The 16805-nt window shown below is 30.7% G+C and overlaps 1 protein-coding gene across 1 annotated transcript in view; it reads right to left on the reverse strand.

Annotated features, from left to right (window-relative positions):
• Positions 1-1943: 1943 nt before the first annotated feature.
• Positions 1944-16805, reverse strand: part of LOC150089896 (GMP reductase 2-like) — a 136104-nt gene continuing 121242 nt past the window's right edge. Inside the window, exons 7-8 of the mRNA XM_090368893.1 lie at positions 12652-12835; positions 1944-2100 (exon numbers count right to left, since the gene is read on the reverse strand). Coding sequence (XP_090225019.1) covers positions 2095-2100; positions 12652-12835 — 190 coding nt within the window. The 3' untranslated portion in view covers positions 1944-2094. The remainder of the gene's footprint in view (positions 2101-12651; positions 12836-16805) is intronic.

A 16805-nucleotide genomic window follows, 5' to 3' on the forward strand; every position in this document is an offset into this window, starting at 1 on the left:
TATAATATGGAAAATGTACATTGTCCTACTTCTGCAGAGTCTGACAGCTGATGTTTTCTCTCTAGCCCCTTTCTCTCATTTTTTTCCCTTATTCATTGTTTGTTATCTGCATTTGTCTGTTGTAGCCCATGTCACATGTTCTCTGATTCTGCAATATAATGATATGCCACACTACTTGTCTTCAAAGTTGATAAAGGTGCCACATCGCTCCATAAATTTCCTGGTACATAGTTTGTCTTTATCACTTTTAGTATTTATCTGTACATTTTTATTTCTATGTTTTAGTTTCTATTTTTATAAAGCTGTTTCTGTTATACTTTACTTCATTTATTTTTCAATACATTTTAATATAGTTTTATTTCTCAGGTTTCAGAGGTAGTTGCAAGATTTATTTCACTACTGGAGTTTTATTGAACATTTGCTTGTAGAGACAGTGAGGTCATAATCCTATTGTACAAAGCAATTGTAAGACTGCACTTGGAATACTGTGTGCAAGTAAGGAGACAATCCCCTGAAAATTACACTAAACTTCTTAAAAGAGTCCAAAGATGGGCAACATGTCTGGTGAGATCAACAAAAAGGGTGCCCATATGAGGTTTGTTATTTGGTTTTTAGGAGCATTAGCAACTAAGGCTATATTTCTCTGGGGGGGGATATGCAGTGGTCATTCCCTGACCTTTCCGCATCCTCCGTATTTGGTGGGCACGGGCTCAAACCCCGGTCTAATCAAGAAGCATGTGCTACGCACTGCTGCTCCTGCCCACCTGGCTACCCATATGAGGTAAGACTGAATATATGGACTAGAGAGCTTGGTAACTAGGCACCTTAAAGAGGACCTGACTGAGATCTATATGGTTCTGAGAGGTGAAAGTAAAATGACGGCAAAATCTTCCCTGCTGTAAATGATTCCAGAACTACGGGCTATAAATGCAAATTACAGGAAAAGAGGTTTAGGGCGAACCGTAGGAAGTGTTCTTTTGGCCAATGAAACACTAATGGAATAAGTTGCCTCCATGGGTAGTCGAGGCTGATAGCTTGGTGAAATTCAGGTCAGCTGGATAATTACTCACATAAGCAGGAAAACATATAGGTAATCAATTTTATTTTATTTATTTTTTTTTTGGCTGTAAAAGCCTGGGGCTTCCTTGCACCATATGATTAATACTAATAATAAGCATAGTAGTTACCATGCTTATTATTAGTAAGTTCAGTATGTTTAAAGTTATATCAAATACAATGTAAATAGAAAGGAAGTATTCTGCTGCACAATGCATGCATAAAGTATTTTATTTTATTGAAAACACTGTATAGTTTCATGGTTATGTACCAGAGAACTATAAGGCTGTTTATGTTAGTGGGTATTTCAAAACATTAGTGGTCATACTAATAAATTAATCTGGCAGATTAATTTATACTCAAAAACCAGTGGTTACTAAATTTTTATAGGCTATAATCCTTCCAACATCTTAATAAGTACTAACTCTTCAGATCTATAGCTGCTATGTGGATATTTGTAAGATCACCTTACAACTAAAAAATGCAACTAAAATAAATAAATAAATAATATACATACATATATCAGATAATGACTAATTAAATGAAAAATAAATGAGAATCACAGCTTTAACAATTAAATAATACTGACAATCAACAAACAGACTAGTGAAATCACATAACAAGAAAATTTCTTAACATTAAAATTATCAGTTTTAACAGTTTCCAGAAAATTACAATGCACACTAAAAGTTAAGTAAATTTTTCTTGATGTCCCGATTTGTTTTCGTGAAAATAATAACACATACATCTTAATCTTAGTTTTAAGATATACCCAGTATATATCAAACAATATTGCACAATAATTTACAACAGCAATTATAGTATTTTCACAATTCAGATATAATATTTAACAACAGAAATCAAATGTTAAAAGGTGGTGTTGAAACTATAAAACATTATTTCCTGTTAGCACATCAATGTTTTTCTTTTTTTCCATTTTGCACATGGGAAAACTACTCAGAGTAACTTTCACATAAAAATTAGCTGCAGGTATAAAGGTGCTCTCATTCAAGCTGAACTTGTGGATGATAAGTATCATTAAACCTAACACAGAAAATAAGTTGAGAAAAACTAATTTTTATATCATATTAGAAAAAATTACATTTGAATTATAAAATATAATTATAAAAAATTTATATATGAAAAATAAAATCCAAAATACTTGTTATTAAGTTCTAGAATCATATTTACTCTACTGCTGTCACAAATATTAGTAATTTAGCTGCTCTTAATTTCCTCATTAACTAGATCAGATGTGACCAGACTTTTTCATATTGAAAATTGGCAAACTTAAAATTGTCTTTAGGTTATTTAGCTTCACTAAAATAAGTATTTAAATATGTTTATGTTGTAATTCCAGTAAAGTTTAAAGTTATCCCAGTAATAAGTGGGGTAACTTTAAAAAGTTAATAATTGTATAAATAACCAATGGAATATGAATAGCTATATGAATATGAATATAAAACAAAATAAGTTCATATCACTTTAAAGATTTTGGAACTTGGTACATTTCATTTATTCAAAGATAAATAAATATTTATAACTGATACTTTTATTTCTAGATCATGACCAATATTAAAATATAAGCTGCATTAAGATAATTATTGGTGAGCACACTTGGGCTTTTTGATTTGGGAGGTTTTACATTCAAAAACATTCACTGAAATAAATGTATGCATATGAAATATGCATATGGTGTAAATGCAATATTTCTTAGATTTGAGCATTTCTCAACAGAAATGAGTTTCCATAAATTCCAAATGAGGTGGTTGAAGGACATAGTTATGCATGCAGGAATAACTAATTTAATTAAAATATACATTGCATTGCATTATAATAACATCATTTAGAAATTTAATTATGTATAACTGAACATTACAAGAAATCCAAACATTCCGAAATATTGTGGTTACTTCATCTATGGGAATTCGAATAGATATAAAATGTGAAATTACATCTTAAGATGCCTATAGTCTGAAATAAATATTACATACAGTCCTGCCATCATGATGTTCAAGACAATAACGCCAAGAAGAGAGGGAGTGTGCCTGGAGAAACAAAGCTAGAAAATCTATATAAAAACTGTTAAGAGAAATATAGGTAGAATTACTATCCCTCCCGATCCTGGATAACTCTCTTCAGTGGAGCATAACCAGAACCAATAATAGACAAAATTACAGCCATCAGAATAACCTGCAACATAGCCACAATCCCAAATTAACCTTCAAACCTCCAGTTAGGTTTCCAGAAAGAGAAGCCAAGGTCTGGAAACCTAATTGTTGAAAATATGGTTGAACAGTTCAACCAGAGGTAACAACAAAATAGCAGCAGTTCACAAAGAGCAACATCTCCATTCCCTACAGATTCAGCACCTTGATTGGATTTAAGGCTTCTTTTCAGAGGCAGTGAAAAGAAGCCTTAAATCCAATCAAGAAGATGCAAACTGACTTTATTTTATCTTATTAACTTCAACCTTACAGAATATATCCAAATTAAGTAGAAGTACAAATTTCACATTTAATTAAAGTATGGATGTGTATAAATATATTAAAATAAAATTATTATTTGTACAATACAGTATACAAGAATATATTACAAAAAAAAAGTAAAAATTGATTACTAAAAGTTTTTAATAAACAATTATTAAAAATTTTTGAAACTGTTAAATAGATCCAGGTCCAACTGATTAGACAATCTCATAATTCTATAAAAAAAAACAACAACAAAAAAAAAACTGTTAATAAAAGTAATTGGATTTACCATAATTTATTTTAAATAGTCCTGTTCTATTTATTCTTGGAGGACAATTAAAATTTATAGATTGTAATAAGTTTGTGTTATCATAACATCATTTATCTTTTTGTATAAAACACAAAGATCTAAAAGTTTTCTACAGTCTTCTAGGTTCATAAGACCAAATATGTGGCATCTATCTTTGTAGCTAATTTGGAAAAAAATCATTGAGTTTTTGTATATAACAACAGTATCTAGTAAAGTTATGCTGTACTTGCTTCTTTGAGAAATTTATTTTCAATTTCATGGGAAGTCCAAAGGGGTGAACTGTACTCAAAAATGGGCAAACTGTCGTTTTATACATTTTAATTTTAATGTTGTAATAACAAATGATTATTACAAAAAGTAAAACTTAAAAAAAAAAAAAAAAAAGGTTACAAATGGTTACTTTGTTCCTGACCTTCTTTCTTCCGTCTCTCTCTCTCTCTCTCTCTCTCTCTCTCTCTCTCTCTCTCTCTCTCTTTCTGCTTTGTGTTGGATATCATGATGGAAGGAATGTATGTAATATTTATTCCAGACTGCAAGAATCTTAAGATGTAATTTCATATTTATATATCTATTCCAATTCCTACAGATGAAGGAACCACAGTGTTATAAAATGTTTTTCTTGTAATGTTCACTTATAAATAATTAAATTTCTAAATTATGTTATTACAATGCAGTGCAGTGTATATTTTAATCAGACTTTCCATCAAATTTTAGTGTTATGCTTTGTTTTTAACTCAACATCATTCCATAAACAAATTCCAAAGTAAATAGATTTCAATTCTTTTAAGTAGATTTCATCTCTGTTAATTAACAGTTAATACTTATTGGCATAGTTTGCAAATGTACATAGTTATGATTGGTATTTTATGAGCAGCATTGCTGAAATAAAAATTAACATCCACACAATCACATCTGGAGTATTTTGTGAATAGTATCTATGACAATGCACATTGATTTCATTCTTCAAATACATTGCATGCTGTTACTGGGATTTTTTGGCACAGCAGCAGCTATTTGTTCATAGTGCACTAGTTCTTATGGCCTAGTTCTCATATATTATATCTTTGACTCCATGGGTCAATATGCATTTATGTGGGCTAAAAACTTTGGACTAATTCATGGGGGAACTCTCCCATGAATTATCTAAGGTCATAACTATATTACTGAATGAATAGGCTTTTAAGAATTCTTTCATTCTCTGATGGGATTAGACCCCAGACCTCACCAAAAGTGATAACTATCAAACTCACTATGATGTGGAGGGAAAAAATACATTGTAGAACTGATATATTCACTGTGAAATAGATTGGTTAACACTCAAGTTATGACTAGTTTTCTCAAACTCATGGTCTCATATGGGTTGCTTCATCCCTTCTTAGAACTATCAATCACCCATGGGTGATGTCTTGGACCCACTGAACTAGTCAATCGGTATGCAAGTGAGATCATTCAACTTACAAAGTATTAGAGAAATATGAATAACTATGCTCATCAAATGAAAATAGCATATTTCCAAGTTGAAATTGGTCATTCATTCATAAATACCCAGTTATATGCAAAAAATCAAATTGCTTTTAAAAATTTTTTTTAAAAACTTATAAGAATATTAAAGGGATACATAAATAATTCACTGTTAACAATACTAAACCAAATGTGGAATATAAATTTATTATTAATGCATTTAGTATGATATTGAACATCCAAATGTTAAACTATTCATCTGCAGTTAGGTTAAACTATTCATCTGATTCAAACCCACTCAAATCCAAGTTTTTCACCACAAAAAAAGTATTTATAATTATTTTGATAAATTAAATCTCATGATTAATCAAATTTTGATTCAGTAATTTCAGTTATCAAAAGCTATATGCAACTACTGAATAAAAGATATATCTAAAAATTATCCTAACAATCCTGAATAATATCATGAGGATAATTTCTGTTTTTTTTTTTTTTTTTTTATAATATTAGAAGGATGATACCATTAGTTTCTGATAATATCAAGTCCATAACTTTAACTGTTCAAACTAATTGAAGGAATTGAAGTATCACATTGTTTTCCTGAGATTATGAATTACAAACTGCTCACTTACAAAAGAAGGTGGGGAGAGATAGAAACATAAAATAACAAGATGATGCTAATAATAAACAGAAATAACTATTCATAAGGCACAATACCTGCACAGGTAAACTTTACTCATTACTTGAAAAAAAATATTAAATTCTAGAGGAACACAAGGTTTGTTTGTTTGTTTGTTATTTGGTTTTTAGGAGCATTAGCAACTAAGGCCATATTGCTCCAGGATATGCGGTGGTCATTCCCTGACCTTTCCGCATCCTCCGTATTTGGTGGTGATGGGCTCTAACCCCGGTCTAATCAAGAAGCGAGTGCTACGCACTACTGCTCCTTCCCACCTGGCTACGGAGGTGCTGGAACACAAGGAGCATATGTCTTTAAAGACAGATTCATGTGAATAAATATCATATAGCTTATGAAAAAACAGAATAGGCATAAACTACTCCAGATGCTATAAATAAAGGTATAGATAACTCTAGGAACAATGTGAAACTAGAGTGTGTTTAACATATTAGTATAGGCACTTCATCTAAATCAATTTAAAATAAAAACCTTGCATTAGTAAGTCACTAATTACATATTATTCAGATAAATAGATATAACAGCAGATAATTATGACTATAAAAATATATTTTACCTGCAAGATAAAATGAGCAGCAAGATAAAGCTATAATTATGTTATTTTATTTATTTATCTTTCTATTTCCTTTATAAGAGACACAATATCAAAATACTTCACATTATACTATAGTGAAAATGCAATATTATTTTAAACTTTAGAGAGAAACAGGACTACAGATAGAGACAATTACATACTAATAAATAAATGAAAGTTGTGTGTATCACAAATTACCCTCAACATTTAAAGCTTTAATAGTGTTGTAATAATGTAGTAAATAAAACAATTTTATTTTATTTAAAAAATTAAAATAAAATTAAAATTAATAAATAAAATATTTGTTGCTGCATACAAAGATGAAAGATAACTTTCAGGTGCTACTGCAGTCCTAGAGAAAAATTATACAGAAGTTCCGAAACTGGTACAACTGAACCAATGTTGATCTGTTTCAGATTAAAATGAATAACAGAAATGCACAGAAATTAATAAAGAAATGAAATGCAAAACAATAAAATTAATTTAACATTGAACAACTAACAACACTGAACAACGTAATTATTGGTGTCATAATATTCAAAAACATAGAAGATGATGCTATTATTCACTATAATGCAGATGTGATATTTTTAAAATTGGGAATATTTACTCATGTTATTTAATTTTCCTAATGGAAAATAAAATAATCTCTAAATTTACATATAACAGATCATAGTAAATAATCTCTGTATTTACAATAATTTATCACATGCTATATTCCATATCAACTTTTAAGTAGATTTATATAAAACTAGTTATACTTCATTTATCTATCTGTAGTGGATGCTGCTTTTTGTGATCACTTAAAGACTCAGCTAAACTGATAACAATAACTTAAGAAACAAAAATGCAGTTGTTCAGTGCTGTTTACTGATGCAAAGCAGAAATGTGTACATAAAAAGGTGGAAGTGGACAGGAAGAAAATATTAAAATCAAGCAATATAAAATACGTTAATTTGACTTATCCACTATTTCTTCAAGAAAATCATCAATAAAAATGAAACTGTCATAATATTTCTGGAAATCCATACAGATCATTAAAATCAAGTAAAGAAAATATTAAAATTAAGAACTGGTAAAGGATTAATGCTCTACTGTAAAACGGTAGGAGTACAGATACAGTACTTTCACAGAGTAACAACACCAACATATGAATTGTACAAAGCAATGGCAGTAGCCAAGCAACGTTAGTTTCTGGGTTTTAAGAACAAATTAGGATATATGTAATTACTTCTACTGCACATGCGTAAACCGTGATAAGGTAAAAAAAAAAAGTGATAACAAAAACTGATATGCTGATTGCGATAAGCAATGTTTTTTCTGCGTATTAATATATGTCTGATCAGAACTTCATAAAAGTGATAACATTAAAAGAATAATAACATATCTGTGATCAAAATAAGAGGCATGCACCATATTTTTATTTTTAATTAATGTAATTTGCAATTGGCAACACAGAAGAAATTTGTATTGTCCAATGCAATTAAGTTTACTATTTAGTGAAATAAAAGTAAATGAACACAACAATGCCATTTATATAAAATGTAAAAAAAAAATAACTTATGAAAGTTTGTTTCAGTCTTGTGATTTCCTGGCAAAACAAACCCACACTGGCTTTCATAATTTACTATACCATCTGAAGTTAAGTTTCTCTAGTACAGATTTTGTTTTTCCTGTTTTTTTGCATTACCTTGCATGAATGAATGACGCTACCATAACTTGTATTTTCTGAAGTCATATCATTTCTGGCAAACAGAATCATGAATGCTTTAAATTAAATTTAAGTTTAAATACCTCATGTTGTTTCAGTATATAATTTAACAGTAATTTCCTTGCTGAAACAAAATATTTATTTATACTAAAGTTTCCCTTAAGTTTCAATTTAAAAAAAAATTGTTATTTTATTCTCTAAAATGTTCAAAATAGAAAAATAAAAATCAAAATAAAACAAATTTAACAAATTTTAAGTTAGGAAAAATAGGCCACATTACTAAACTGTATTTTTGCTTAATCCCTTACAGTTGGATTTTTAAACAAGCCCATAGTTTTAAAAATAAAAAAAAAATAAAAATAATAATACTATGTAATATGGCAACTTAATACAAAATTAGAAATCAAAGTTCTTTATATTATTGTTGTTGTTATGGGCACACCAACTACTCTGATCATTGGGCACCAATTTCTGTGATCTTTATTATGTACAATTGTGTGTTCATTGGCCAATTTGCAAATTACTGCAGCTGAAAAACCTAGAATAATGTGGGGGAGGTTACTCCCTCCACTGGATCAGCTGACTACACCATAACTGAAGAGACCATTACAAATTCCTCCAGTAATAAAATAATAATATGCAAGCAAATATGAAGGTTTGTAATAATAATATATAAACAAAGTATTCAGTTACAATATCTATTTACCATCTGATTAATTTTTTTCAATGAACTATGATCAGCAGCTTTTTCAGAATCTTGCTGTGTTAGTGTCAAGAATCAGATAAGTATCTGTAACTACTACAATTCACATTAAGAACAGTGGTAGTTGAGAAGACATCCCTGGCTACAGAAATTATTCGAGGATTATATTTTAGAGATTCACCAGATTAGCCAAAAGGCAGACCAGAGGATAGTTTGATATGTGACTATATGCTAACAAAAAAATTCTATTAATTATAGTAAATTTCCTACAGTTTATTCCAGTTTTTTCCTTTGTTTCAAGCCAGTGTAAATCTGAGGATGACATATTCTATCCAGTTGAAAGAGCTTTTACTGTATTATATTATATTAAATTTATTATGTTAATTAATACAGTGATTTCTTTAATGTTCATTTATCCTTCAGAGTACTATACAAAAGAAAGTATAGTTGTTAAAATAAATATATAAATTAAAAAGACAAATGGCAGCAAAAAAGCAAATATACAAAGGATTCCAGAAAAGTATACATTTGTACATTCTGCTTGTTTCTTGTATTCAATATAACGCATCTAAAATGTTGCCACATATAAACCTCAGTGAAAAACCCTTTATCTAATGGATGCACATCAAACTGTAATGGCTTGATGGGCATATGGCTAATTCTCATGTAAAGAATATATTCCAAAAATTGATGGGTAAAGTGCAGTGACAAACTCTCACTAATATCTGGTGGCTATGGTATATCTAGCTCTGCTCCATTATGAGTCTCTCAGAATATGAGAGCCTCTTATTTTTATTTTTAATTAGTATATTTTATTTTATATAGTGCTTTTATTTTATTTTAATAAAACTGTTTTTAGCTTCTGTATCATTCTGATTGGCTGATGTAAACATTTTGTCAGACTGACAGACTTCGTGATATGTATAAAATGCTTATCATTTTAAGATAAGCATCTAACTAAGCAAAAAACACTAATTACTACCCCAGGGGCTCACATCTGATGAGTATTGGCTTGGCACACCCAGGATCCTGAGCTTTCTTGATGATTCCCTTTCTCTCTCTCTTTGCACCATATGGCTAATAATAATAATAAAACATATATGAAAAGTGAAATCCTTCATGACAGTACAGCAACTTTCCACTTATTAGTCATTTTGAGAGGGTCTAGTTTAAATCCCATTGAAAAAATATTCTTAAAAGCCTCTTCAACCGAGGTAGTTAACTGATCTCAGAGAGAGGCAGTAGGGGGCTTCCTCTATGAGTTATTTCAGGTTTCACAGCCTAGTAACACTTGCAAATTAGCTCATGAGCACATCCTTGTGCAGACATAATACACAATAAATCAAATGAGATGGCACACTAAAACCAACATAACTGATTCAAAAAAAAAAAAAAAAAGAAATCCCCAGCCAACATCTGAAATTATATTCATCTATAAGGCTTAACTTTCTTATGATCCAAGATGAAACTGCATAAATAAAAAAAGTGGACCAAAATTTTAAGAATAATATATCAATTAATTCTCTTATTTAGCAATAAGCTAGAAAAACATTTCTGAATTATATCTAGAATATAACACTAGACTACAATAAATAAAAAAACTATAAAATTTGTTATAAAAAAAAACAGGACAATGCACCTCCTTTGTACAATTCATGGCATCCCCCCCCTCCACAAATAAAGGTAGAATTTAGATATGTGGTTAGAAATAGATTTGAAATAAATTTAAAATTAAATAAAAACATTTTTGTACAGAAAAAAATAAAACAAATGGATAAATGCTGTTAATATTTTATTGTCTGTATTAATAATCCTTCTTACTATACTTTTGTTGAATGCAAAGCCAAGCCAATCCTAGGCAAGATAGAGAAAAAGCTACTGCACAACAGAGGACTCACAGTTATTAATATTAGTAGTAGTGTATAAAAAAAAAAAAAAACCAGAACTCCCACATCACCTGTTCGTTTCTTCCAATAATCTATATAGTTCTTCCTTGAATTTATTCAAACTACCCATTTCCACAACAACAACAGATGGAAGTTTGTTCCAGCAATCGACCACCTGAAGGAAAACCTCTGGCATCTATCCTACAACCATTCTCGATTTGAATTTATGCCCGTCATGTGTAGTCTGAGCAAGAATGCTATCAGCACTGAGCTTGCTCAATCCATTTAAAGCCTCAAACACTTTGGTCAGATCACCTCGAAGGTGGTTAGTCTCCAGTCACTGCAATTTGCAGAATTGAACCTTTCTTGGTAAGACTACTACCACCCTTTTGTTCCCTTCATCAATCTTGTTGCCCTTCTTTGCACCTGTTCCAGCAGATCTATACCCTTCCTAAAATGAGATCCCCAGACCTGTATGCAGTATTCAAGATGACGTTTAACTATTGCCTTGTAAAATGGGATCATCACCTCCTTATTCCTGCTAGCAAAGTTCCTATATATCATTGACAAACCCATAAGTGGTCCTGACAGCCTGTCTGCACTGCTCAGAAAATTTCATATCTGACTGTACAATTAACCCCCAGGTCTTTTTCATTTTACACTACCCTGAGTGTAGTACCACACAGTTGGTACATTAATCTGATATTATTGCTACCCATATGCAGTACCTTGCATCTGGCAATTTTAAATTTCAACTGCCATTTCTCAAGTCCATCTGCCTAATTTTTTTATATATTTTTGCAGCAGCTTACCCTGATTACTGTCATTCACCATGCTGACAACCTTTGCCATCTGAAAACTTAGATATTAAGCCAGATATACCTTCATCAATATCATTAATAAATATAGAAAACAACAATGGGCCCAACTATAAACCTTGGGGCCTCTACTAATAACATTCATCACCACAGCTGCTAGACTGATCTATAAAGTAACAATCACCAAACCAAATTTCTTAGCACCTGGGAATGTGTGTAACATTCTGTAGAAATTTCAGAGAAAGCATATTTTATAGGGTGTAAAAACTAATACTTAAACTTTGTATTAAAAAACTTCAAAATTAAATTAACTTAAATTTTAAACGAGTTTGACAATTTTAAAAAAAATTAAACGTTAGAAATAAATTTGAGGGGAGGAGTATTAAACCCAGATCTAAATGCCAGAAGGAGGGGGGGGATCCTAATAAGATTGTCTAATCTTATTTAGATTTGAATTTATATTTCCATATGTTTATTACACCATATTCCATTATTACACTAATATACCATTCAAATACATAGTAGTATGATAAAAATGTGCATTTGAAATTAATTGGGGAAAAAACCTCTCACTATAATTTTGTGCTTACGAGAAAAAATTACTTAACTAGTACAAGCTAGCTGAATATTTATGAATGCATTGCTAGTGTTAGTCAAAGGGGGTGGGTGTACATGAAGTGTTAAATATGGTAAGCTGGAACATACAGAGCATAACTGTCTTTAAAGTAGTAAGGAGATGGTAAGTTCTGAATTGCAATATACCATAAAAAAATAATTTTTCATTTTATACCAGCATTGTTTATAAATTATATATCTAATTTTACTTGGAGATAACACTGTATTATTAATTATGCACACCAATAAAAACTACATAAATAACACCAAAAACACAAATGAAGCACCTATACAAACAGCAACAAACTACTACTACTCTAAAAAAGAAATGTGGTCAATCTTTTTTTACTTCATTCTGATATATTTCATTTGCTTGTTGTGTTACTCGAATGAAAGTGGTCCTCCGAGGTAGCTCTTTTAGTTTACCGGCACCAGTATAGGTACATGCAGAACGAAGTCCACCAAGGACATCCAAAACTGTGTATTCTACATTTCCTCGATAAGGAACTTCAACTGTCTTTCCTTCTGAAGCTCTAAAATAGAGTCATAAATAATACAAATGTAATATTATTAAAAATTAAATATAACTTAAATACATGAACTTGAAAAGTAAAAATAAAAAAGATGTGATGCTTATGAGGAAAATAATTTCTCCATTATGCAAAATTGAATCTGTGACCAGTGAATTCAATGAGAGACATCAAATATTATAACTTTGGTTTCATTTTATCTAACTTGCATCTACTGCTACCATATCTCAGATGAAAGTAGATAAAATACTATTACAACAACCATCTTGGGCAAACAAGAATCATTTTGTTGTACCAAAATTTCATTAATTAATACACTCAAAATAGTTTTAATTAACCATGTTCTTCAAATAAGTTCTGCCTCACTTTTATAATACAGTATACAGAAGAAATAATAATTTCTTATTTATTTCATTTACTAATAAAAAATAATTTAAAAAATTAATAATAAATAAACAAAATGACAACATATGTATTAGAAAAATTAAATAATTCATATAAATTTTGAAAGGATAATTTCTTTATAAGAAATACAATACTATATATACTATACAATAATACAATACAGAAATGCAACACTAAACAATACTTGCTCAGATTACAAACCTGAGGGGGCATAAACTGAAATTGAGGAAAGACAGTTTTTTTTTTTTTTTTTTTTGATTTGGTAGTTGTTGGCGCATCGGCTTCTGTGGCCATATTGCACCTCCCAAGGTTTTTGCAGTACTTTGATCCAAGCCCGAGGCGGGAATCGAACCCGCGACCTTTGGGTTGCCGGGCAGGTACTTTACCCACTCGGCTAGCCCGGTCGGCAAGACAGTTGTTGAATAGATGTGTGGAAACCTGCCTTTAGCCAGTGGGTAGTTGATTGCTGGAACAAACTTCCATCTGTCGTGGAAGTTGATAACTTAAATAAATTCAAGGCAGAACTAGACAAACATTTGGAATGAATGGATAGGTGAAATGGGAAGGGGTTTTTTTTTGGCTGATGCTGTATACGTTTGCTTTCTTGCATCATATGCCTCTACTAATGCTAATGCTAATATAAAATTTTAATGGACAAAAACTGAAGTTTTCATATTTGTAGATACAGAAACCTTTTTTTTGCTCAAAAGTTAAATGGCATTCCATATGCTAATATGATTTTAAATGACGAATGGCAAAAATTTAAAAGAACTTTAGTGGAAGTTGCAAAAGAGGTTACACAGAAAGGAAATTTGTAAACTTTATTTGTGTAAGGATGACTGTAATTTAAAGAAGCCTTTTCTTTAGAAATAAAGTGCATATCATCCTCACATTATTAATGACAAATTCATATACTACGTTCAATATATATCTACATTATTGTCAATATTTAACATATTTAATATGCCACAACCAATACCCTCAGCATTTAATTTCAGCTTTAACTGTATTTCATTACTGCAGAGACACTGTTCCAACTTCCTGGTGTTTCTGTTTTTATTTTTTAACTATGTAAGATACTTCCAATGTTTATTTCTTGAGCCATGCACATGTGCTATTCCATCCATTCAATAGCCATGCATTTGCTTTAGTTTTCCAATGGTATAATTAGTGTATCAGAGTGTGTGAGAAGATAATTGTTTCAGAAGTGTGCTTTTACAACTGGAAATTCAAATAAATTGGATAATAACCAAAGGTTAAGTGACAACTTTTTCTTTCTTTACCTAAACTATTACAATGCAAGTTTCTTGCTAATTCTAATCTCGCTATGTAATTCAATTAAACTAAAAGTAAGCAGTTAAATGGTGGATACCACTGTTGCAGCTGTTTATACTGTTGTTGCCACTCTTATACCACATGAATATCAAGACAGTTTATTTAGCTATTAACTAAATCATATACATTAAGGTAACATGGCTATTTTTTTAAAGACAGAAAGAAAAAGAATAAACCAAATTAGTGGATAATTACTATATGCAATTTATGCACAGTACATTACATATTATTTATTATATTATACATTATTAGTTTTTACCTATTCTATTCCATATGAATAATTTGAAATTAAAATTAATCAGAATTTCTCTTGTTATCAGCCACCTGCTTGCAGAATGTCTCAATTCTGACTGCATGTTCTGGCAAGAGGTGCCGTCAACAGTTTATTTATGTGAGGTTTTTAATTAATCATGACCAATAGCAGGATGCCAAGTAGGATATCCTGAATCCAGTGATTTTTTGGTGAATTGTAGCCACAAGGTGGATGGATCTAAACCTCATTCTCTGTGGGTTGTTGTACTGCCTATTTCTGGATGTGGTGAGTGGAGGGGGGGTGGTTGAGATTAGGGTGTTCTTCTGGTATTTGGAGTTTTCTTTCTTGTTTCTTCAGGTCTTTCTAATATTAGCATTAGTTGAGGCACATGATGCAAGAAAGCAAGCTTATACAGCATCAGCCAAAAAAAAAAAAAAAAACCTTCCCATTTCACCCATCCAGTCACTCCAAATGTTTGTCTACTTCAGCCTTAAATTTATTTAAGCTATCAACTTTCACAATAACAGATGAAAGTCTGTTCCAGCAATTAACTACCTGCAGGCTAAAGGCAAACTTCTGCACATCTATTCTACAACTGTCTTTCCTCAATTTGAATCTATGCTCCCTCGGGTTCTTAATCTGAGCAAGCAAAAGTATTCCGTCAGCATTGAGCCTGCTCAAACCATTCAAGGCCTTATACACCTCGATCAGCACCTGGTTGCAGCATCTGGTGCCTAGCCTCCAGATGCTGCAACTTGCAGAACTTAAGCCTTTCTTCATAAGCACACCCCTTTGTTCCTCTCACCAATCTTGTTGCCAAAGTATTGTTGGTTAAATTCAACTAACCAATATATGTTAAAGTATTGTTGGTTAAATTCAACTAACCAATATATGTTAAAGTATTGTTGGTTAAATTCAACTAACCAATATATGTTAAAGTATTGTTGGTTAAATTCAACTAACCAATATAGGTTAAAGTATTGTTGGTTAAATTCAACCTCTTGTTTTCTGTTTATCTATAACAAAATCTCACTTATCTTGAAAGGTTTATAATGTGATGTGAATCTCGCTTTTCTCATAATTTTATTTTTTAAACAAACATGCATGGAAAATCTTGTGTACTTTGTTCCCCTATTGTTTTTAACAGAAGTGAAATAAGTTAGTATACCTGTCAACTTGTACAAATTATAGAAGTGGCCTCAAACATTTTTATAAAGAATGCTTCTTTAAATTTTATTTTGTTGTACTGGGGTGGAAAGAACTCTAGTACTACTGAACTGCCATATGTCCCCACAATGGAATGCATGCAGGGCTGTGTCAGATTTTAGTATCCTCCCATACTGAATGTCTTTTTTGTGTTCTTTAATTCTGGAACTAAGTCTTCTGTATGACTACTATGTATGTATGTACTGCCATATTTGCAGCCTATTTTGTAAAAAGAGCCCCTAGGATTGTTGGGAGAGTTGGACTGGTGTTTTAGTATGCTTTATGGATACTAAAACCACCATGTAACATCTTTCTCCCTCCAACTATATCAAAATGTGAAGAATTTGCAATTTTTTTAAAATGATTATAATGTAGTTATGTATGAATATTGTGATTATTTTATTTTTCTGGTCAATAATACCATAAAAATAATATATAGTGAATGGTTGTAATATCTTTAACAAAATCTCACTTATCTTGAAAGGTTTATAACGTGATGTGAATCTTGCATTTCTCATAATTTTATTTTCTAAACAAATGCATGGAAAATCTTCTGTGTACTTTGTTCCCCTATTTTTTTAATAGAAGTGAAATAAGTATACATGTCAACTTGTACAAATCACCAGAAAACTTTTAATACAGATACATCTTTCAGCTACAACAGGACCAATTTTTTGTCATTCTGTGCATTCCAGAATATATCCAAAGCAATAATAACATATCGATGCCATTATAATCAGATAATCAAAATTTGTTATAACAAATAGTTTCCCT

Source organism: Mastigoproctus giganteus, chromosome 2 (assembly GCF_048544385.1).
Source record: "Mastigoproctus giganteus isolate SK-2022 chromosome 2, ASM4854438v1, whole genome shotgun sequence".
Lineage (NCBI taxonomy): Eukaryota > Metazoa > Arthropoda > Arachnida > Uropygi > Thelyphonidae > Mastigoproctus > Mastigoproctus giganteus.